At 28.5% G+C, this 24,553-nt stretch overlaps 1 protein-coding gene across 4 annotated transcripts in view; it reads right to left on the bottom strand.

Moving 5' to 3' along the window:
• Positions 1-1,109: 1,109 nt before the first annotated feature.
• Positions 1,110-24,553, bottom strand: part of Ptr (patched domain-containing protein) — a 28,925-nt gene continuing 5,481 nt past the window's right edge. Inside the window, exons 1-10 of one of the 4 annotated variants that reach the window (XM_086905941.1) lie at positions 14,632-14,940; positions 13,878-14,053; positions 11,835-12,111; positions 10,937-11,147; positions 10,096-10,281; positions 9,687-10,030; positions 7,193-7,393; positions 6,978-7,109; positions 4,588-4,901; positions 1,110-4,088 (exon numbers count right to left, since the gene is read on the bottom strand). In XM_086905941.1, the coding sequence (XP_086762067.1) occupies positions 2,613-4,088; positions 4,588-4,901; positions 6,978-7,109; positions 7,193-7,393; positions 9,687-10,030; positions 10,096-10,281; positions 10,937-11,147; positions 11,835-12,111 (3,141 nt within the window). In that variant the 5' untranslated portion in view covers positions 13,878-14,053; positions 14,632-14,940 and the 3' untranslated portion in view covers positions 1,110-2,612. Of the gene's footprint in view, positions 4,089-4,587; positions 4,902-6,977; positions 7,110-7,192; positions 7,394-9,686; positions 10,031-10,095; positions 10,302-10,936; positions 11,148-11,834; positions 12,112-13,877; positions 14,054-14,631; positions 14,941-24,553 lie in introns of those variants that run through there. The other 3 variants (XM_086905940.1, XM_086905942.1, XM_086905943.1) reach the window with 3 other exon arrangements.

The following is a 24,553-nucleotide window of genomic DNA, read 5'->3' as shown; positions in this document are numbered from 1 at the left end:
CAGCGCCATCTCCCGAATTATTTTCATACCAAAATTAACTTTTCAAAAAGTTCCTTTAAGAGATGGCGCTGATAGTCAATTCTTGTTCTATCTTTATCCTTCTCATATTATTTTTTGTCCTTTTTACATAAGTTTCATTTGCGGCACTCTGGAGATGGCGCTGATTTCAATATTTTTATTCTATCTCTGTCCTTTTCTTTATTATTCTTATCCTTCTCTTTATTTCTATCATTATCTAATTGATTTTCCTTGATTTTGATGTGATTTCGACGTGATCGCAGATACGGGATATTTAATTTATTAAAATTTATCGTTCTAGAAATATTTTTTCACATGGAAGAGAATATTACAGTTGATAATTCAATTTTAATGATTTATTTTCATTTAAATTTTAATTATAATTTTTGTTTAATTTTTTAAGTGCGCAACAACAATTGGTTTATTTTTATTTATTTAAAGCTTGGAAAATTTAATAAATAATAAAAGTTTAACAAACGTTGCAAAAATGTAGCGAAAATACATCTCTGCCGATGAAAAATGAAAAATTTTTAAAATATAATATACATTATAACTTTTTAAATTTTTATTTTTAATTGTATTATTTTTAGCATTTTATAACAATAATAAATATAATAATTAATATATTGTTATAACTAGATTTATATTTCTTATAATATTAATTTTTGACTTATAATTGTATTTAAAATGTTCAAAATATAATTTTATGAGAATAATTATAAGACAGAAACAAAATTTTAATTTTTATTAAATTTGCACTAATTTTATATTAATTTTGTACTAAAAATACAAAAACATATAAAAATAGAATTCTTATAAATTATTAAATTTTTTTGTTTTATAATAATGAACATAATATTTCATAAAATTTTTAACTTTTTTTAATCTATCTGTTAATATTGTTAATATTCAACTTGTTTGCATATTTCTTTTATTATTATTTATTCTTCCAAAAATAAAAAAACTTTCTATGCATAAAATTTTTTTGTTTCAAATGGTTAATTATACTTTTCTGCCTTAAATAAACTTCCTTGTAATTATTTTGCATAGGAAATATGGGATGATAATGTATTTGGAAAATAGTCGACGAGGAAATCGTCACCAGAATATATTTCGTTTACAAGAATTTTTTAATGGCAGCTGCCAGTTTGATAATACTTAATATTTATTACATTCCTCTCACTCATCAACACGCACGCATAAGTGCTATACAGAAAAAAATTGTGCTGAACGCTCAGGATACATCGTTTATTTCATCCATTTAGATTTGTAGATAAATATGTACACAATTTTTTTTTAATAATTAATTGAATTCCTTTTAATACTATGCAATTAAATGCTTTTACCAAGATTGAAATTCTCTTGTTTATTGTATAAAGAATATTGTATAAACATACAATTCTTCCAACATTTAATATATGTAATTAACACTTTACTTTATTATTTGTTTTCTGAATAGAAACTTTTATGCGAATTTCTAATTTCTCAAATTATTGTTAAAAAATTTTCAAAATAGATGAGCAAACATTATTTGCTTTACATGTACAAATTGACCTACAATCATACTATACATCCATGTGTCACGATATTTTAACACAAATGGGCGATCAAATAACGAAGAGAAACACTGGTTGAGAATTGAACTTGATTCACATGTGTTTGTAAAAATTTTTGTTGATACCATTTGATTTCGTTTCTCTTTTGTGCAATTAAAATTTTATTTTATCTTGTTTCACAAAAATTTTATTTTCTTCTTCTTTTTCATCAAGAACATATGTCATAATAAGGCACGACAGATTCTTCAAATTTTGTGCTTGAAAAATTGGCTCTCCCTGCTGTTGCGTTTTGGTTTTGATTTCTATTGAGCAGATTAATTCTTACACACTATCCATAGATCGTGGAGAATCATTCTTGTTATTTTCCACGATCTTTGACTAACTGCTGTTGCCTGCTGATATAGTTAGATTTCTACTATCCTAAGATTTCCACAAAACTAATGGAGAAAAAATTCATTATCATGCATACAGCTCCAAGTAAAAATGTATCAAATTCACAGTTTTAATCGCGTAATCAGCCTAAATTTTTAAAATTCCACGACAATCTATTTTTCATTTTATTTTTTTCTTTTCTTTTCTTTAATTTAACCATAAAGAAACAGATTTAAAAGATTTTAAAAATACAGGCTGATGTAATTTTATCTATTATGTTCTAACTTGTTATGATATAGTTCCTCCGACAGAACTTACACTTGAAAAATAGTCTTTTCCAAAGTCACTCAAGTTTCTTTTCAAAATAGAACACGACTCGCAGAGTTTTCTCCACGAGAAAAGATCCTTTCTTCAACAGAAAAAAAAAAACCAAATGATTCACTGATCTTTCAGACACCAATTTATATTTACAACTATAAAGAGAATCAATAGTCAAAAAAAAAAAAAAAAAAAATGTAAATCATACCTCCAACAATTATCCTAAGAACGGAAAGGAAAATTCAAGATATTGACTTCCTTCCAAGAAAAATTTTAAATTTGTTACTTCTGCGCAAGCCGTACAAAGACTGTTTAACACTTATTATATTCTTCATTTCAAAGATATGATTAAGGATAACGCGAATCACTCAGGTACCTTGACGAGTAATGAAGATTATGGTACGACCTACTTCTTCTGTGATCTCTGTGCAATTGATTCGCTGGCCTTTGAGCCGGATATGGGCCTACGTAAGATACTGTCCTAACCGCTCGTCGCTCCTGCTCATTTGGAACTGCTTCTGGAAGTGTTCCAGAATAATCTGGAGGAGCTGGTGCAGCTGGTGATGAAGCGGTTTGAAACTGAGACATTCCATATAGGACACCTATGGATTTTCTGCAGACATCGTGTCGCCTTTGATTTTCTTGTTCCAGCTGACCTTCCTTTCTTCTGCTTTGAGATGATCCACTTTCCGTGGAATTGCTGTCCTCGCTTGTGCCCAATCCAGGATCCCTATCGTCGAACGCGGCTAAACTGGTCGCAGGGCTGCCTTGAAAATTCTTATCGGCGCCGGAAGAATGATGATAATAAGTCAGAGTTGGATGCGGAATCACGTAAGGATGTTGGAGTTCGCAATTTAGATCCTTCTCTGAAATCTTTCTCTGTTGGGTTTTATCCGAGTCCCCTTTGCCATCGTGATAAGACGAAGGGCCGAATAATGATAATAAGACAGGAAGCAAAAACATGCCGTGCATGGCTCCGATGAATATCACCAGAAACACCATCTTGAAGAACACCATAAATATGTACGTTCCAGCAAGAACCAAGGCTATTAATCCAAGGATCGTAGAAGTGGCCCCTTGCACTATGGGAAGGCCAAGGCTGTATAAGCTTTCTTTCACCCTGTCCTCGGGTGTCTTCTGCTTGGAGCTCATATAGGCGTAGCAAATGTGAGCAGTGAAATCGACGCTGAAACCTATACACATGATGAGATTAATCATGGATATGCTGTCCAGGCTTACATCCCACAGAGCCATGTAACCAGCCACTCCTAATTCGATTGAAATGATACAAAAAGCAACCCAGAGGCAACACATTACGTTAGGAATAAAGATGAAGCTGATGAGCATCATGACAAGGGCGCCAAAGACCATACATTGAATACTAGTCGGTTTAACAAGTTCGAATTGGTCGAAGAACACAAAATAGGGATGGAACACGCTGGCGTTCAATGGAGATTGAGCGCAGATCTGGCGGAGTTCTTTCACCATGTCTTTCTCCTGATTGGTCCCGCTCACATTCACCGCTTGAATGAGAAATCTGCTGGCTATAATGTGTTCTTCGCTCGGGTCGAACTTCACATCCAAAGAAAAGCTATTTTTAGGGGATAACCAAGTGTCTTTTAATTCTTTGATGAAACTTTTCTCGTCTTCGATGTCTACGTCGGTCGCGCTATTGTTGGCGTAGCTGAGAAAATTTCTCAGCCAGCTCTCCGTGTAGATAGGAGCGCTGCTTATGTATTTGCTGGCTTCCAGGGATCGGGTTAAATTCTCCATCTGTTCCTGAATCACCGGGTCGCTGTAATTGTATTCTCCGCTTACTACCACCTGAAATCGTGATATTTTTCTTTTAAATAACTCGAAAAATTTTTCCATCAAATTTAAGATCTTTCCACGACTCGATAAAAATCGAGCGTCCTCTAATCGAATATATTAAATTATAACTTATCAATCATCGAACTTGTAAGAATGCGATATTTTCAACATTCGAACGTTTAAACGAACGTAGCCTGAATCGTGATAGTGCTGTCTGACGCAATGCCAGTCACTTTTCTTCGGCTGGACTCTAAGAGAAAGTCACTCACGTGACATAATTGCGAGTAAGAAATTATTACTAGAACGACAAATACTTTTAAAAATTGGTTACGATTTTTGAATAATCTAATTTTCATTCTTCGATTAAAAATTTCTTACACTCCAAGTAAAATTTTATAAACTTCGCATTAAAATATTTTTTAATATATAGCATACATGTACTTCTTCCTCGCGCATTATTTATTTCGATAAAAATCTTTAACGCGAAATCCGATTAAAATCCTGATCGTACCTGTATTCTATATGGGAATTCTCGAAAATAGTAATCTTGACGGTCATAGAAAACAATGGAATAAGAATCGTTCTTGGAGAGCTTGCGTCGATCCAAGCCCTCCCGAAGAGTTGTCAGCCCGTAGAGAGCGCCAGCTAGATAACAGCCGAATATCAGAATTACAATGATTTTGATGGGTCTGCAATTCAATGCGGCGGCCAGATAATCCCGGAACCAACTCATGCATCCGTGTTCCGGGTTGTCGGTAGGATTATAAGGATCGTCTGGATCCACACCTCCGGTGCATAATGCTCTGTAGAACCATGATCTGTTTGCTGAAAAATAAGAAGATATTTGTTAATTCATAAATCAATCGCGCATGCGCACAGTTTATGTATACGGGACAATCGGTGTTTTCGTAAGGGAGCCATTGTCTTGATGACTTTGAAACTTCTAAGCATTGTGGGAAAAAGAATGATGAAGGCATTGTGCGGTGAGGACAAAGGCATCGGCGAATGTCGGTACAATGTCACGCGCCAACCGACAATGTTAATTACATTAAGATTCCAAGTACGCGTTCGTGATGGGGATAATCAATTTCCAAGATGCGTTCACCATATCTTCACCTTTATCGATTAGTAATTCCAATTCTTTTCGATAAAACCAATTTTTATTGTTAAATTCGAATAACTTATCCGTAGTTTCACGTGTATTAAATAAAAATTCTTAAAACCATCTCTCTTAAAGATTATAAATTAGGTTATGTTATTACAAACGCAAACACAAATCTCTTCTCTGAAAGGAAAAAAAACTTTACCAAAAATTTTTACATAACAATATTATATAACAACAGCGTAAAACTGACGATTTCCATAGGCAATTCTTTTGCCGTCACTTTTGAGGATTTGTTCTCCAAATTCCCGGCCAAACGACTAAATGAATCATCTTCGAAAATTAGGAATGAATCTTGATAAAGAAAAATTTTTCCAATTCACATCCTTTCGTAATGATGGGTAGTAAGCTATGGCGAGCATCGATTTTTCTAAAAATTTCAAGGGATAATAAATACACATATATGCTATTTTTGTGTCAAAATTAAAAAAAGTGATTTTAAAAAAGTTATTTTTTAGTAGTATTACAAGACAATTCACAGATAATAAAATGGAAATTAATGCATTTGCTGATTTTTTTCGGTGATAGAACGAAATTATGTAAAAATGTGAATAAGATGACATTGTTCTCTAACTGTTTACAATGTCTCGAGAGAAAGTGACATGTTTACGTAATAGAACGGTGATCTAACAAATTAGCGAAGCTCGAACATAACCTGGCATGCTTTTCTCACGTAACTGGTGGTATACCACAAGCGATATATCTTGAATTTTTATTAAATTAACGAGATACATACGGCGAATGTGTACACAAAGAAAGCAACCGAATTTAAATCTCACAATAATCAATTTTAACGGGAGCCATTTACCAATTATAACAATATTATCAAAGTGTTTCATTGATGTATAACCATTCATAATAAAAGACTTCCTGATGCGATCAAACTACAATTTACAAATCATTTTAGAGACTTAACAACGGTTAGCCTTCCGGCTTTCACGATCGAAATGGCAAACCATTCGCAACAACTTTTCCCTTTTAATAATCATATATCGATTTCTAGAAATAAAGCAATATTGTTAAAAAATTTTAACAAAAAAAAAAATCTGCTCTGCGATAAAATAAAATGACATCATTCTAATTAAATTAAAAATAAAATTTCAATAATGATTCCAAAACTCGAAGATTTAATTGTAGATTCTATAGCGTAGAAAGTTTTATATTATGTAGAGAATACATGAAAGTTTAAACAGATACCGGCAAATGATACGTTCAACGTATCCGTGAAAGTATTCCGGATAACGTCTTCTTTAGATATTTTTTGTTTCCATTACCTATACATATGTGCAGTATATTTACATATAAAATGGTTACATGTAAAATGGTTGGATGTAGTAACCTAAAGGAATTCTCTGATCGCCAAACTCTTACTTTTACCACGTCAGTTCTTGGACAATTATGTAACGAGAAAACATGTATCTACTTCCTCCTTCTTATTCTTTTCCACTTTTTTGTTCAAGAATTCTTATTATTTTTTTTTTTTTAACTTTTTCAAAGATTGTACTATATGAATTATTTATATATAAATAATTTTGTCGAGCTGATTTGAAACATAACAAAATTTAAATATATATTAATTTGAAAATATATATGTTCGATTATTTCAAAATATTTATCAGGAATATTTATTAATTAGTTTTATTAAAGATATATCAGATCTAATATATTAAAGAATCACGATATGAAATTAAGAAACTAATTAAAGAAAAAAGAAATAGTATAATAAAACAAAAACTTACAAGACTTGGAGAGAGGTTGCACCTTGCAACATACTACACTATGAAGATTTTTTTGCTCGCAATAGCCACTGATGGCTACACAGCCTGTGAAAAAGGTCAGGTGAAACACGAAGGTGAAGACTACGGCGAATCCTATGAGAAAAAAATAAATATATCACTTAATCAGTTTCCAGGTTTAACTTTTTTAATCTTTAACCGATGTATCTGTTACACACCTGAATAAATACAGAAAATTTGAACAGAGGGAAAAGGTGAGAGAATGCCAATGAAGAACGATATCATGTCAGTCAAGGAAGTAATAGTAATCGAGACAGCAGCCTCGCTAAGAGTCGCAGCCATCCTTTCAGGTACCGGTTTCATTATACTGGTTCGTCTCCAAGCAGCTAGCATCACAAACGTGTCGTCTATTCCAATACCTGCGAATAATTAAAGGATTAAATTAATCGAGAGTGTTAAATCGCTTTGTCATAAATTATTTGGGATAAAAAAAAAATAAATAAATCATGACACCCGATGAATCACACGAAGAACGAATTGTCGGCGCAAACACCCCTTATGTCGGTATAAAAACGACCACGGTGTCATTATCGTGATAACAAGGCGGCAGTTAATACGACGAGTGAATCAGAATGGCCGGCTTATTCGTGATTCAGCCTGTCTACATTTGGACGGCGATTTATAACCGCTAATAAACGCATTTATTCAATTTCAAGCAAGGACGACCGATTTTCAGAACCCTTTCTCGCGTTATTGTTCGAGGAATTGTGCTTTTTCACTAAACGATCTAAATTTTAAATTCACAGATATTCGATTAATTATCGACTCGAGAAAAAGTGATGTACTCTTGCGTGCATAACTTTGATATTAAAAAAACGTAGAAAGCATCATACGTTATCAAAATACAATTACATTTTTCTTTTACAAATATATAAACTTTATTTTCATTATCTTAATCGTTTAGGAGTTGCATATTTTACAATATAAATTAAAAAGCACATGATATCATCGATTATATACGTCACATATAATACTTTATACTCTAAAGAAAATTAAAAATTTCACATCCGCCATTTTCGTCTAATTCAGGTGTGATTATCGATATTTTTATATATCGAAAAATATCGTATGCTATGTTATTAATTCGATACATCGATATTATTAGAACATCGATAACAAATAAAAATAATTAGAATTTTTATTTTTTTTTATTCAAAATTATTATTAAATATATTGTTAACGATCATTTATAAATAAACGATATTTAATTGATTTTTTGAATTACATATTGAAAATATTGTTAAAATATCAATAATACGAAATGACTTAATTTAATTACAATAAATTTTTATCTTAACAGTATCTTAATAATAATTTTTAATTAAAAAAATAGGAATTCCAATCATTTTTATTCGTTAATAATATTTTGCACAGATACATCGAATATCATAGATGTATCGAAAACTATTAATATGTATCGATAAAATATCGATAATCAATAACTACAAATTTAATTTGACATCTTATGATTTTCTTACATTTCGATAAGAATCTTAAAGAAATTCACTACGAATAATTAAATATAAAAATAATAAAATTGAATTCATAATCGACTACAAAAATATTTCAGTATATTTCGTGGAACGAAAAAAAACTTGTTTTAGAAAAAAATTTATATTATTATTCTTAAATGGCAAGGATATTAAAAAATAAACATACAAATCTGAAATTAATGAATTCTATTTCTATTCCTATTTTTAGATTTTTAAATATCTCTTTTCATTTTCGAAATATAAGTGAATAATATTATTTTTTAGCTAACCTTCATATGTATAATTGTTTTAAAATATATAATAATCGAATTAAAATGTGTGTATTAGAGAAATTAAATGATTCATAATATGTAATAGCTATTGACGAAAGTCTTTGCGAAATTGTGTTTACCAACTCTATTCGACTCGAATGAATGATCACAAGTCAGGCAATAGGATCGAGTGATTTACGTGAAAAGCGGAAATTTTACTGCAACTTTTCTCTTTTGTTGTTGCATTTGCGTATATCAATCATCGAGCAATGTAATATTGCACACATTTGACTGGATCATTGTGAAATTTTTCTTTTCCATTTTGAACCTATTCTTTTTCATTTTGAATCTCTCTGGTAAAAAAAAACGTATAATATCTTCAAAAAGACACGCGAATCATATTGATTTGTGGTTTTATTCACCTCATTCTCAGAATTCACATAATAATTCCTCTCATCAATCATTCACTCCATGCAGAACTATGCGTCACAGGTTTTTTCTTGTAATCTAAATTGAAGTTGTAGCATGATTCAGTTTTATTTTTTCTTTCGTATTTAATTGGAAATTCCACGTTTAGAAATAAATGGCTGATGTTTTAAACACCATTGTAATTTTCTTGATATTTCGTTAACCATAATGTTACAGAATCTATTTAACCTACATAGCATCCCTGCATGATAAAGATTATATTATATGGAAAAAGAAAGTGCAGGTGCACTAAACTTTAGTGAAAAGCAGTACATCATTCTTTTGTCAGAATCTTCTACAGACACGGATACTATTGAATTTATGTCCAAAGAATACTAATTAATCATCATATTGCAATTCTTCTTCAGTTTCTCAATAAAATTCTCTATGTTCAAATCTTATTGAAGCTTAAAAACCTCATTTAATAATATTTCACTCACCAATCATGAGAAAAGGTGCAGCTAAATTGAGGCCAATGAAATCGACACCTAAGTATATGCAAAGACCAAAAGCTGCCACCGTTGCCATTGCAGCGGAAACATTGCCAAGAAGTCCTAGCCATGGTTTGCTGCGCACCCAATCGGTCATCATGCAAGTGACCACAGAGAACAGAGCCATCAATATGAATGTGCTCGAAAAATAAGGCACTATGGTTTTTGTGTTCTCCTCCAGTTCTAGCTCCAAAGTCCTAGACGCAAATCTGGCAGTGGTAATGTGTTTGAAAATGTTCTCCTCTTCCACTTTTCTCAGTGTTTCCAGGAATGCTTCTTCCCAGGCTGCTCCTCTATTTCAAAAATAAAACAGAAAATGTGAAATAAAAGGATATAAGAATTTTAAAGATCGACTTACATCGCATCTTGACGAGCATTATCAGCTGTGAGGAAATAGGCCAACTGCATAGAGGGTACAGACTCGATCATTAAATCTTTGTCGATCACACTTCCTCCAAAATAGACCGGCAATATGTAAAAATCCCAGGTGACAGGATTCAGCGTGACAGGAAATGTTAAATTGAGCTCTTTCTTCTCCACATATCTGCAAAATGCTACCGAGTACTTAGACCCCTACTACTATTATATTTTTTATTCAATTTGCATAAAAGGATAATGGGTATTTTCATATTTGTTTTTAACCATGACACGTGAACAAAAATATAATTTTATAATGCTGCTAATGATCTCCGATGTACGATGAAATTATATGTGATCTTATGAAACATGTATTATTTTGCATTATGCACGGTATTTTTTTTTTAATGTCTTTAGTTACAATGAATTATAATAATTGTAATAATATATATAAAATTATTAAAAATATTTATATATTGAAAATTTATGTAAAAATATATATATTTTTTTTATAGAAATAAGATAAAATAAGATATTAGAAAACGTGTCATGTTTCATAAATAATCACGTGATGACGCTTACTTATGAGCATATTTGGTAGCTACTCAAACTCACACATGGTGATACCTGCAAGTAATTGGCAAAATCATATATGCATCACATATAAGTAAAGAAAATTTCCATTTAATTTGTTTAACATAAAACTGATTAAATAGAGTTTCAATTATGTTAGTGTTCATTCATGATTAAAAATGCCTCTCTTTTTTAACATATAAGACAATAAATATTATTGTTCTTTGTTTTTAAATTTTTTCTCAATTTATAATTATAATGATACTTACTCTATGATATGATGTAGATCTAGAATATCGTTGTTGAAGCATGTATCTAACCATCTAGCACAAATTTGACTATAACTAAATTCTTCTCCTTCGTACATCGCTTTCGTATTTCTGATAGTCTTATCCAGTTCTCTGAGCTCGTTGAATACCACTGTTCTCAACAGATTTTCATTTCCATCCTTAGATGTGATAATCACATGTCCAAATCGACCTAATATCATGTCCAAAAATAATATTTAGTTACAAAAGAGTAGAGAAATTCTTATAAATAAATATTGACATGGAAAAAAAAAAGTAAAATGCACATAAGAAACTATATTAACTATGTTCTTAATCATGGTTAATTAGCAATGGCTCAATGAAACATGAAAGTTCTCAAACTAATAACAAACCATACTCTGCATGTTCAATTGCTCTACAGCATAAAATTACACATAATGCAAACAAGGAAACACTGTCAGAGTAATTGATGTAAGCGAGTACTTTCTCCTTGAACTTCGCCATCATTATTGTTGTTCTTCTCATGGGATCATATAATAATGATATGTCATTAAATCATATGTAATGTAAATCGTACGAATATATATATTGAAATTTAAAATTTTTTAACGGATATTTTTAATATATTCGAGATCACACTGAAAATTAATTGCGAATATTAATTTTCGTTTTATAAAAAGCAAAAATGCGTTTTTTGTAAAACATGTATGCGAACAAAAAAGTCGAATATCTTGAAAATAGCATCGATCGCTATAAAATAAATTATTTCCATGATGTATATATTGCATCATTAGTTTTGATAAGTTAAAGAATTATGGAGTGAAGAAGATCAAAAATCTAAAATTGGGAGTATGAAATTTTTTTAGTTTCTCGAGGGATTTTTTCAAATCCAACTTACCTGGCCTAGTGATACGTCCTAAATTGAATCTGTGACTATAATTGACTTTAAAGTACTGTTCGACAATCGCCCTTTCCGTTTTGCTTGGACCATTAATCGGAGAAAAGAGGTATTCCGGATCTATCTCGTAATGGATCCTCTGATATCCGGTAAAGCAGATGCAGGCCAGGAGAACTGGAACTATGACGAAATAACCGGGATGATGGCCAACTATTAGACCTAATTTGTGAAAGGCTCGGTTCAAGAAATCGTCCACACAAGTCAGATTGTTCCACATCTAAAAATATTATTGATACAGTCACAATTTTATTCCATATTTATATTTATCAGGAAAATACAATGCTTAGAATACTATTTGCAAAATAGTATAATGAAGATGCTTCCAAGTTTCTTTGTCTAATTTTATTTTTGTTTCTTATTGTTAGAAATATATATAATAAAAGATGAAATTCTATTTGATATTTATAATTATCAGAGCACAAAATGCTTATAATATTATTTACAAATAATAAAGATTTCATTTCAAAATTTTTTTATTTAATTACTGTTATTTTCTTATTGTTAAAATAGTTGATACAAGATAAAGAAAAAAGATGAACGTGATCTTTGTCTGTCTATCCTATACATTATAACTGAATTCGTTCCATATAGATACAGTTGAAAATTCTAACTGGAGGATTAATAGTATTTCGAAAGAAAATTAGTTCCCGAAATATACGTGAAGATATTGATCAATTGTTTGAAATTTGCTGATTATTATAATTTCAACATAATATTATTAATTATTAATATTATTTAAAAAAACGGGGAAAAAATAGTAGGAAGTGAAACGTGATATTCATTTCTAAACAAATAATGAATTCGAGTTAAAGATAAACACTATATCACAATACGGAGCAAGAAATTAGAGAGAAATAAAGCAAAGAAAGCGAATAATGGAATATTTGGAATATCACAAAATTTATTACGATTTCTAATCAAATGTGGCGAAATTATAAGTGCAAGAGTAATCCTATTGAAATGGGAACTTGTTATTATTATAGACATCTTATATCCATTACTGTGCTCACGTAAGTAATTTCTAAAAGAATTTCTAATTATAAGTCTTTCGGAGTTGAAAACTATAATTACGAATAACGATTATGATTTGGAATCAATACAGTCTTAATTTTAATCCTTCTATTGTGCAAAAATTTATATCAATTATATAATAATTATACACGTATGTTTTCATTAAATGAAAAATTCATTTACATTTTTTAAAATATCAAAAACTTGATTTAAAAATAATTATATATAAAAATTCAATATAAAAGATTTGCATTAATTTAAAAAATTTTTAATTTCTAGAAATTTAATTACTTTTACGAACTAATTAAGTTATAAATTTTTCAATTTTCTAATATGTAATTATTTTAATATAACATATTTCCAATTATTTTTGAATATCATTTTTTTACAGCTTTACAACAATAAAAATTAAAAAATTAAACAAAAGAAGCTTATGTTTTCCACATGTTTATAGCGTAAAATATGTGAAATTCATCGCACGGTCCGTTTGATGCGTAACGAAAGATTTTAGAATTCGAGATTCTATCAATCTTTTCTTTCCTGCTTGTATAAATAAATAATGCGCGCAAAATTATACACAGTAATTGTAATTTCCCACAAACAATTCCTTATCAGATACAGTAAGTTGAACAAGAATATAATTATAAAATTAATAAAGTCAACCACTTGCAATCTTAATATATCTCCTGATATCGTAAAGAAAAACATCTAGAAGTAGATAATTTTTCAAATGAAATATTTAATTTATAATCTATCTTTTGAAATATTTTTATGCAATCTTGATTATATCAATGATTATAAACAATAAAGTTAAGTGAAATGCTCGTGTATATATATTCACTCATATCTATACCTAATCTAGACTCAACTGAATGCACAATTTCTAAACAACGACAACAGACCAAACATTTTCCAAAGCGCATCAAGAGTTGTATGACGGTATTGTAGTTATGTCACAATGGAAAAACATACTTAGTCTAATAACACAGACATCCGTCCCTCTTCTTAAGTAATCATCCGCGTCTTCACGCTGAAATTCGTGTTCAATTTTAACGATGAAAATCGCACACATCCGTCCTCTTCGGATCAATCATACTATCATGAAATCCACTTTCGCTATACACCAAGATCATTATCTTTCTTGTATCCTAATCAAGAAAAAAAAAAAAAAGGACATTAAAAATTCCAAATGAAAAGTGGGTTAAACGAATTCAAATAAAATGTCATTGAAAATCAGGGAGTAAAAGTGACGAAAACTTGACCCAGATAATGACAATACGCGTTTAGCATAGCGAAATCTTCACTGTGTGTCGATTCTTCGGATTCAAGACGGGATTGCAACTCGTGGTAGATACTTATAAGGAACGATCCACGATTCTTTTTCTAGAGAGCTCATTGACTTGCAATTCTCGTTATCTCAGATTCCGTTGAAAAACGTAGCATAAAAGCAAAATATATTGGGAATCTCGAAGAAACGGAGTGATCCCGATTACTCGATAAGGGAAACATTTTTCACACATTCACAATACTTTTCGCAATATTCAATTCAAATGAGTAAATATTATTGTAATTTGAATTGATGTAGATTTTATATTTACAATATTTGTTAATTGTGTATTAATGTAAATATTCAGTTTGGATAAAATGTTGTCAATATACATGTACTGCAAAGCACTATTCACTTGAATAAACCGGTAGCTCTAGATCAAAGTTTACTATTTCATACCCTGGATCAATGCCCTACGTTCATTGTTTGTTCGGGAAGAAACTTGTTCTTTCTGGACCATCAGCCCGCATACAGAATAAAGTAACAGTACACCGTACATTCTTCCTTAGCGTCTCATCATTCTCACATGTCTAGTGCTTCCCACTCCTTCTTGTGTAGTTCGTGTGCATATATAATAAGTTTGGATTCTTTCCCAACATCTCATTTAAATAGCGTTTCATATTTCACATTTTTTAAGGAAGATCTACCGTGTATTTAATTCACACATTCTTCTGCTACTCATACATCTTCCCTCATACGATGTCTTATATAATTCAATATCATTGAAAAAAAATTATGAAAGCATTCTTCCTAAAAGAATATTGGAAATAAAAATTATTATTTTACTCGAGAAAATTTCAAGAGAAAATTAGAGTAAGATCGAGGAAAAATACAAAATACTATCAAAATAAAATTCAACCTGAATATGCCTCGACATTATATCCAAAACATTTAAAAAGAAATATCTTCTAAAAGAGATATTAAATATTTAAAAGAAAATTGTTATTTCATTCGACAAAATTTTTAAGAAAATTAGAATAAGAGCAAAGAAAAATATAAGATACCATCGATAAAATTCGAAAGCGTGGACGCGGTTATCCGTGGAAACGGAAGGACATTGGCTCCGGACATGGCAGAATCGAGCGTGAACGACTTTCTAAAACCACTTGCACTCGATTCCAACTTGCTTCTCGAATGGTGGCTGCTGGTGCCGATGACGTGGTTTCCAATATTGTAAACATACAAATCTTTGAGATGGCCATCTTTCTCTTCTCGTCACGGAGAAAGTAGCCGATCCTACCAGTCATTGGGTAACAGAACTCGCTCCTTATTCGATCGCTCGATTGAATAACCAATCGCGTAACAATCGATCCAACCTTTTGTTCGAGCTGTCCAACAGAATAGTAACTTCGCGTACGTAACCAATCTAATCAGATTAATTAACAGCTGTTACACAAGTTTCACTAGTTGTATAGTTTTGTATTATTTGGAAAGTAATCTTTACAGTAATATTACGTAACATCTTTCTCTTTCGATACAATCAAAGAAATGCAGAATTTTAGAAAAGTGATTTTTTTCAAATTAGATTTGCGTTAATTGGTTTTGTTTAATTGATTTAGATATATTAATTGATTTAAATTAATGGACTGGTTTCATAATATTTAGTTTTGTTTAGATTAATGATAATTTTATTTAGTATTACGAAATAAATGAAACAGGATAATAAATAATTCATAATATTCGAGTTTGGATTAAAAGTAAATTTACATCATATAGGTAAAAAGAAAACGTAGAATGGCACGAAGAAATAGTTTCTTAAAATTTTTCAACGTTCTTAAATAATTTTAAAAAATTATTCCCTTGAAATTACGAAGTTAATCTAGATTTCATTTAATCTTCTGACTTTTTTATACATTTTTTTCTTTTCTATATATATTTTTTAGATCTCAGATTTTGAAAGGATTTAATAACGTTTGCCAGAGATTTACACATGTGAAATAGTATGATATATATATATATATATATATATATGCACCAGATTGCCTAATTGATCCGAATGTAGATTGGTCAAGCGATGTGGTAACATAATATATTGAATAATAATCATCGGATTAAATCACAATGTCGATAGCAATGAAATAGCAGTGATATCTACTAGCGGATACTCAACTTTCAATTCGATGAATTGACTAAATCGCCCTAATGACCAGACGGAAATTTAAATAGATAACCCCTAACGCTAGAAATAACTTTTGATAAGTAAGAAGGAAATGAGAAACTGTGTTTATATTACGTAGAAAATGCGTAACCAATATTTGAACGCATATTTACGATACTTTCACTAACTTTTTGATATTTTTTAGCGAAGCTACTGGCAGTATAGATTACGTAGAATCAATTTACGTAAGTTTTATTAAAAAAATGATGAAGATAATGATATCGTTTCTCTAGAATTAAGCGATTCCTTAATATCTTTGAATGAAAACTTCTTAACAACGAATGATAAAGGAATGAGATTTAGAATGTTTCGAATTATTTCTAATTTGTGAAATAGAAAAATCGAATCATCTTAAAGCTTGTTCAAAGACTAAAAATTTTTGAAAAAAATTTTCTCAATCGATTCGAAATTCTTGAGAATTATCACTTGCATTACCTACTTTCCATTTTTACCTATTTTCAAGAATTGACCAACATTATGCCGATTCAAGGACAAGAATAAAAGGTAATGCAAGACGGAATAACTCACAAGAATTTTAATCAAAAATTTGTTTTAAAAGAATCAGTTGGAAATGATTTGAATTCGAATTTTTTTTTTTTTTCGCTTAATGTACAATATTTATTCTAAATCCCATCATTATGAATGATATCTTGGAAAATGAGTGAAATAATGTGAACGATCTCATGTAACGCTGTTTCATCTGAAACGCAGGTCACGCGAGTTTGCATTGAGAATATCAACTCGATTTCGCTCCATAGACCTTGTACTCGAAATTTGCTGCGTGTCATATCCCTTCGTAATCATGATTGCCCTTTCAAAGAACTGTTATCATTGAGCATATTTGAGGAATTGATTGGAGGATCGAAATTCGGAACCTAAAAAAATATTGGCGATTATTTTAATTATAGTAAAATATATACAAGATAATTTTCTCGTTAATGGAACAAAAGGACGAGATAATTTTAAATATTGATTCTTAATCCCCAAATATTTATGGATCGCAATTCTTTATTTATAAAATAATCATTGATTGAAAATGAGTCTCAGTCTATAAATATTTGAGAACTATTATCTTATTCGTCGATAATTCCTGCATGTTACGTGATACTAATCACAAAACATTTGGTATCAACTTTTGAAATTATCTTATGTATGTTTCCTTTGGATCCACTAGCGAGAAAATTACGCTGTATAAATGTGAATAAATTCAGAATAGAATAAAATAACTTAATGTTAAAATAATTAATTAATTATTATATATAATTAATTGATTAAGATAATTTGAATTAAAAATAACAAGATATAATAGAATTTAAAATAATCATTTGCTAATCATCGATTAAATCCATATAAATATAATAAAATTAATAATAAAATAACAAAGTTAAACATGTGCTACATCACGTTTAAAAATTTAATTATATTAAAATTCAGAGGATAAACTCTACGACTTTAAAAACTAAATATCATTGCTTCGTAAAATTTTATAATAGATACATATAATTCTGATTCTAATTGTGATTCTGTTTAAACTTCCTATGATTTAACATAATTAATATGATCTTAATTTTATTAACCGGAACTTTATTCTAAAACTTTCAATCGATTAAAATTGAAATCAAACAAGTTCAAAGTAGGTCTATAAAATCATGACCGTATCGTGTAACAGTAAACCGATAAAGAGTTACCGAGGCCTGATATATACCTTCACTTATGAATTGATAAATTATGAAACGACGTGAAGATTACATCTAGGGGACGATTATTTTGCTCGAGAATCAATGTCGGGTTAACATATCATCATTATGTCATCACAAGACAAGAAAATTGCGATCACGTTATTGTAACGTGTCCAAATTATCCTTTCTCTTCCTTCCAAAAGAAAACTTTTTTTTAATAGATTAGATGAAATTATTATAAAATTACCTCGTATCGTAAATCTTTTAAAATATTTGTTTCTCTTAAACATAATATATTTACATTTTATAAATAAAATCATGAAAAATTAATTTACTATTATTTCATTCAGTATTCTTTAAATGGTTAATTCATCTTTTAAAGTATTCTTTAAACTTTAGATCTCACATTTTTTTTTTCAATTAAAGTTAACGAGAATAAATTTAATTGCCAAAATAATATTTAACTCAATTTCACATCTCCAGAGAAAGTACATGCAAAATAATTTATAATGATATGTTAACAATCGATCTAAATATAATTAGATACCAGAAACTACAATGTTAGAGTTGATTCTAAATTCAGGTTGGCACGTGACCGAGAACGAAAGTAACATTTATAAATAAAAAAAAAAAAAAAAAAAAAAAATGGAAAATCCTCGGGCTTGATATGCTTTCTCGTCGACACGGTGGTTGCTTGCTTCGAGGTACAAGAGCCGCTTCACTGCGGCGATGCCTCTCTGTTTTCTTGCTTCTCTGAATTCGACTTTGCAACTCATTTCCACATGAGGGGAATAAAAAATAAAGGAAAATTAATAAACAGCGCATGTACTATTCGAGGAAAGAGGAGGAAAATTACGGAAAAAGCCGTACCTAATACTTAAAACGCTGACGTAGATTGCAAGAAAACAACTAGTGGAAAGCTATATATGATTTTTGCCGTATTCTCTTGCGAAATTCATGTTTTGACGTCGTAGTTATTCTTTCTCTATCCCTTGGCTGACGATAAATTATTTTGCACAATGTCCTCGACATTTTCACAATCTGTTAAGCATTGTTGTATTTGTTGTGTATATAATTTTTAAGATTCTTGTATAGATTCAGACACCTATAATGTTAATATTTCCATAAATAGTAAGATTATTGACAGTCCAATATTGAATAAAATGAATAAAAACTAGAGTTACTTAATACTTTGATCTAATAATTTTTATGATATATATTTTTTAATAATATATAAATACAATTATAATATTGCAAATTGATTTTGAATATATTTTGAAAAGCATTAAATCATTGTATTAAATGACTTTGATGACAATTATAAAAATTGTTTCACTTAACTTTGTGATATGAAATACCTTTGATCTAATTAAGATTTCATGAAAATATCTTTTACAAGTAAATTTCTCACACTAACATTTAATTAATTCTGAAATATTCATAAATAATGTGAGTGAATTCAGAAAACGAGTTCCCTGGAGGGTAAGTTTCACAAGTTAGTATTTACGTCACGTTATACCGGTTTTCCACGCGGACTTGTTTGTTAATTGACCGCGAAAGTATTAAAACCTGATTTTAGGTCAATTTCGTGCGTGTACAAATATGGATGGATGTTACGTGAAACGAAAGTAAGTGATGAATATTACCCAATCGTCCCTAGTCGCAATTTCGTTGATCAACCAGTTGACGAAACAATTCTTTCAAAACAATGAAGAAGAAAATTATGGACAGAAAAAAAAAAGAAGAAAAGTAACCAATTTTTCATTCTAATGTGAAAATTCTTCGAGACTTTTAGAATTTTTTGAATATCTTTTTCAATATCTTTTAAAGGTTTTTAGAATTTTTCAAAGATCATTAGAATTAAAAGATTTTCATAATCTTTTAGAGCATATACAAGTTTTTAAAAATTTCTGCAAATTTTTAAAAACTTACATTATAATTTTTTAAAGACTTACATTGATATATTTGAAAAATTTCAATATTCTTCTGTGGATTTTGATAAAAAAAACATTTTTCAAAATTTTAAATCAAAAATATTCAAAGATCTATATATAGCTTTGAAATTTTAAAAGTTTTCAAGTACTTTCAAACAGCGTATACATATAAATCTATCATTCACATCAATCCAATACTACACACTAGTTAAGAATGCAAAATAATATTTCATGAACACGTTAGTTTCAAAATAATTATTCAAAGAAACTTCCTCGCATTTGTTACTTTTTCTAAATCATATTAATAGCTGGAAATAATGATAATATTTACGTGAAAGATTTAGAGCAATTAATATATCATTGATTTTGTTTATTCTATCTGAATTTCATTCTTGTTTGATTGGAGAAAATTTCATTGAATGTTACGAGAAACCGATAAGGAAACGACAGATTTCAGTTTTATGGAGCATTAGTTTTGCGTAACAGAATAATAATTGTTACTTTCGTTGTTCACTGTTGAAACTATGCAAAAATCACGTCTTCTAAAAATCTTAAATCAAATTGCTTTTGCAATTCTTGACAGTTCTCTTTTTCTTTCTTGATTTTTGTGTTCATTATAAACTCCTGTAAAAAAAATTCATAGAATAATAAATGAATTGAAATAAAAGAATTATGTTATAAATTAATTTCTATTTATATTTATAAATTAACTTTCTTTAAAAAATCAATGCATTGTATTTTTAAAATGAAAAAATGATATTTTAAAAATTGAAAAATAATTTTTAAACATAAAACATTTTATGTGATCTAGAATGTAGGTTTAACTAAATCAAATTTTCATTTTCAAATCAAATTTTCTAGAAAATCGTCTAATCATAAATTTTGAAAAAATATTTTATATTTTATATTTTATATTTTATATTTCAAGGGAAGAATTAATTCTTATTTCATATCATTTTCTCTCTTTCTTGTTAATAGTGAATATATTTTTTATTCCTAGAAACAAAAATGATTATATCTATATAATTACGAGAATTTTTTATGGAGAATGTAATATATAGATTTTAGGAATCGTGGAAGCAAACAAATTGATTCGAAAGTTTTTCTAGAAGTATAAGGGAACAAAACTGGTCCTATAATAAATCCAGTTTTACTTTCTTCTTGTGTTTCACAAAACAGAATCACAAAACAGAAGCAAAATCTCTAAATATTTTTTAAAGATTCGAAAAATCTTCGATAAGTTGTAAAAAACTCTTTACGAAAATGTTTTGAACTTTTTAAAAAATTTTAAAGACTTTTTAAAATCTGTGAAAATTTTGAAAAATTGAAAAAAATTCTAAAAATTTCTTAAATATCTAAAGATCTCTGAAAATTGTTAAGAACAATTATAAAATTTTACAAATCTTTTTAATAATATTTTAATAAATTAGCAAATTATCCTCAACGATCAAATCAAATTTCAATTACAGTACAAATTAATTCGTTACTTTCTTTCATTGAAAGTGAAAATAGAAAAATTTTAATTATTTTTATCGTATACATCATTTTATAAATATTTTCCTATAGAAACAAATATTACAATTCTAAATACATATAGATCACCTATAATACAATTAATTTTCAATTAATTTTTCATTTTATTAACAGCGAGAAACTGGCTATTTCATAGCCAACAATCACTATTATTTCTAATCCTATATTTATTTTATAAATAATTTCCATTTTTTCATCCATTTTTTCCCTACTATTGTTCATCTTTCACAACGATATCAAAAATCACTAGATTTTTTTAAGAAACATTAAAAAATTTAAAAAAACATGTTATTTTTTAATTTAGAAGATTTAAGTTAAAAAAGTAGAATAAAAAACATACAAATTGTGAAAGAAAGTCTGTGATAAGAAGATAATGTTTAATATATTAATATAAGACAAAAAATGTTATTCCAAACTATTAAAAACAGCACGCATTCTTTGTATTACGCATTACATTCTTTAAACAGTTAACCTGTGAACCGTGATGATAGACATAAATGTAAAATATCGCGATATTTTTAACATTTATTGTTAAAATATATCAAATTGTTTAAAAAAACTTCTAAAAAATTATTTTTCATTTGAATATTACAACAAAATTGTTTAATTTTTTAATTCTTAGCATATCAAAGATTGATGTTCTTTCTCAAAATCTTTGAGAAAAACTCCATGACTTTCTTTTTGTGTTATGACATTTTCGTCACATAAGAGTATTTCTAATGAATTCTATTTCAGAAATTTTATATATTAAAAATATTTATCTATCATTAAGTTTCTATTTCTTTCTTCTTGGTATTTATTTAATTTCTGAAAAAAAATAAATAACTAGCAATTAAAAATGATAAGTTAAGAAGAAATAAAAGTACAAAAAATTATATTTATGTCATAAATAATAATTATATTCATCTTGAAATCTCTAAAGAGATCTCAAACATTTATAAATTATTTTTCGCATTTCATTTCTATTAAAAAAATTTCTTAGACAGATATAAATGTGTCTTATTCTTTTTTCTATTGTTAAAATTGTTTTCAAGAAATTACTCTTCTTAGTTTCATTTGTTGACTAAAATGATAATTCATTGTATTCTAATGGATGATCAATGTTGAAAAAGACTGATCATCAATTCATCAGACCTTGAAATTTTCGTTCCGCGAAATAATCCACCTGTGTGACTGCACGTTTGATGGAAGAAGGGCTATTAATCAAACAAAACTGTTAGCAGACAAGCGTTTCCCTGCTTGATTATCAATGATAGTCACGTTGCTCTATTCATCGTGACGTCAAAGCAGAAACTACGATCTATAGCTGATCGCAAAACGAGGTGTTACAAAGTGAACGACATTAGCAATAACTTTCATATCTCTATTATTCATAAAATTAGAAAGAAAAAATACATTCAGAATAAATGAAAAGATTCATTTATTGAATCTATAAACATTGTCCATTTTAGTTCCTGAAAGAATTATAAAAAAATTAATTAGAATATTAATTTTATATGATCAATATATATAATTATATAATTCAACATAGATCTAAATCAAAAGCGAATTTAGATCTAACAAAATTTAATTTATTGTTAAACTTAAATTCTATCCTGATCCTTAAAATCAAATCTAAATCAAGTCTAATTTAGATTTAATTTAAGTTTAACTTTAAGTATAATTTACATCTATAAATTATTTATAAATTTTTCTATTAGATCTATTAGATTTAAATTAATCAAATTTAAATATTAATTTTAATTCGAATTTAATTTGATTAAATTTTAATATTTTAATATTATATATTTTAATATTATATATATAATAAATAAATTAATTTTGATTTGACTTATACCATATAAAAAAAAGTATCATTTAGATCAGATACATAGAAATAGTGATACGAAGGGAACAGGTCGACCTCGAGACCCCATGCTACTTACATTTACGCTGCAAAATTATGCAGTTACGTGCCCTTTTTTTTCGCATCATCCGTTATGTGTTGCAAAATCTACGGGTCAACCGTGAAAAAATCAGGACAAGGCCGTATGCGTGAATTCCATGCTCTAGAGACTACATATAATTATATTCTCTTATTATCGATAAATTATTCAATAGATAATCATTGTTTTTTATTGTTATGATCTATGTTTTTATTAAACTTTTATAGCCACAATAATTTTATATTTATATTATATATAAGTTAGATTTATTAAGAAATCATAAAAAAAGAAATAATAAAATACTTCTAAAGTATATCAAATAATTGAATTGTCTGTTGTGAGAGAATAAATGTTAATTAGACCTAATTAGAACAATTTCTTTGTGCAAGTATTTAGTTGGGCCAATGCACTTGTGTAATTGGCCCATTCTTCTTATGCATTCATAATTTTCTAGTTTAGAGCAAACTTAATATAACATATATTTAAATATATACCATTTATTACCATCTTATACTACTATAAAAATAGTGGTTTTATTTATAAAATTCATAATTTTCAACAATAAATATTTGCAATTATTTAATTCTAAAGAATTTTTTGTATGATTGATTATCAAAAATATCATTCTGATATAATATATATATTTTACAAATCATTAATGTCTCTTTCAACAAAGATCAAATTTATTATTCATGAACAAAGGAAGTATCATTATAATTGCATTTATATCTATTTTTATAATACTCAAGTGCACGTTACATAATTTCAATATGAAGTCTGTGTATATATATGTATATAATATTTATATTTGCATGCTCATTAGATTCTTATTTTATAATCAATTAAAATTAAACCAACTTCCCATATAAACAAATATTTTAACATATAGAAATTAATTAAAATCCATCGATTTTTTCTTAAAATCATATTTTTTCACGATTTACACTTTTAGAAGCATGCATTAATCGGATATCCGGGTTGATAGTTATTACACTCGCGGCATAACCCGATTATGCAAACTAGACGCGTGTGTACGACATTTGTAGAAATTGATTAGATGGATTTAGATTTGTTAGACAAGTTAGTAGTAAT

The sequence above is a fragment of the Apis florea genome, unplaced genomic scaffold (assembly GCF_048593485.1).
Source record: "Apis florea isolate Af1SG1 unplaced genomic scaffold, ASM4859348v1 contig_2492_pilon, whole genome shotgun sequence".
Classification (NCBI taxonomy): domain Eukaryota; kingdom Metazoa; phylum Arthropoda; class Insecta; order Hymenoptera; family Apidae; genus Apis; species Apis florea.
The sequence above is the reverse complement of the archived record's forward strand: the minus strand, read 5'-3'. Positions and strand labels throughout refer to the sequence as shown.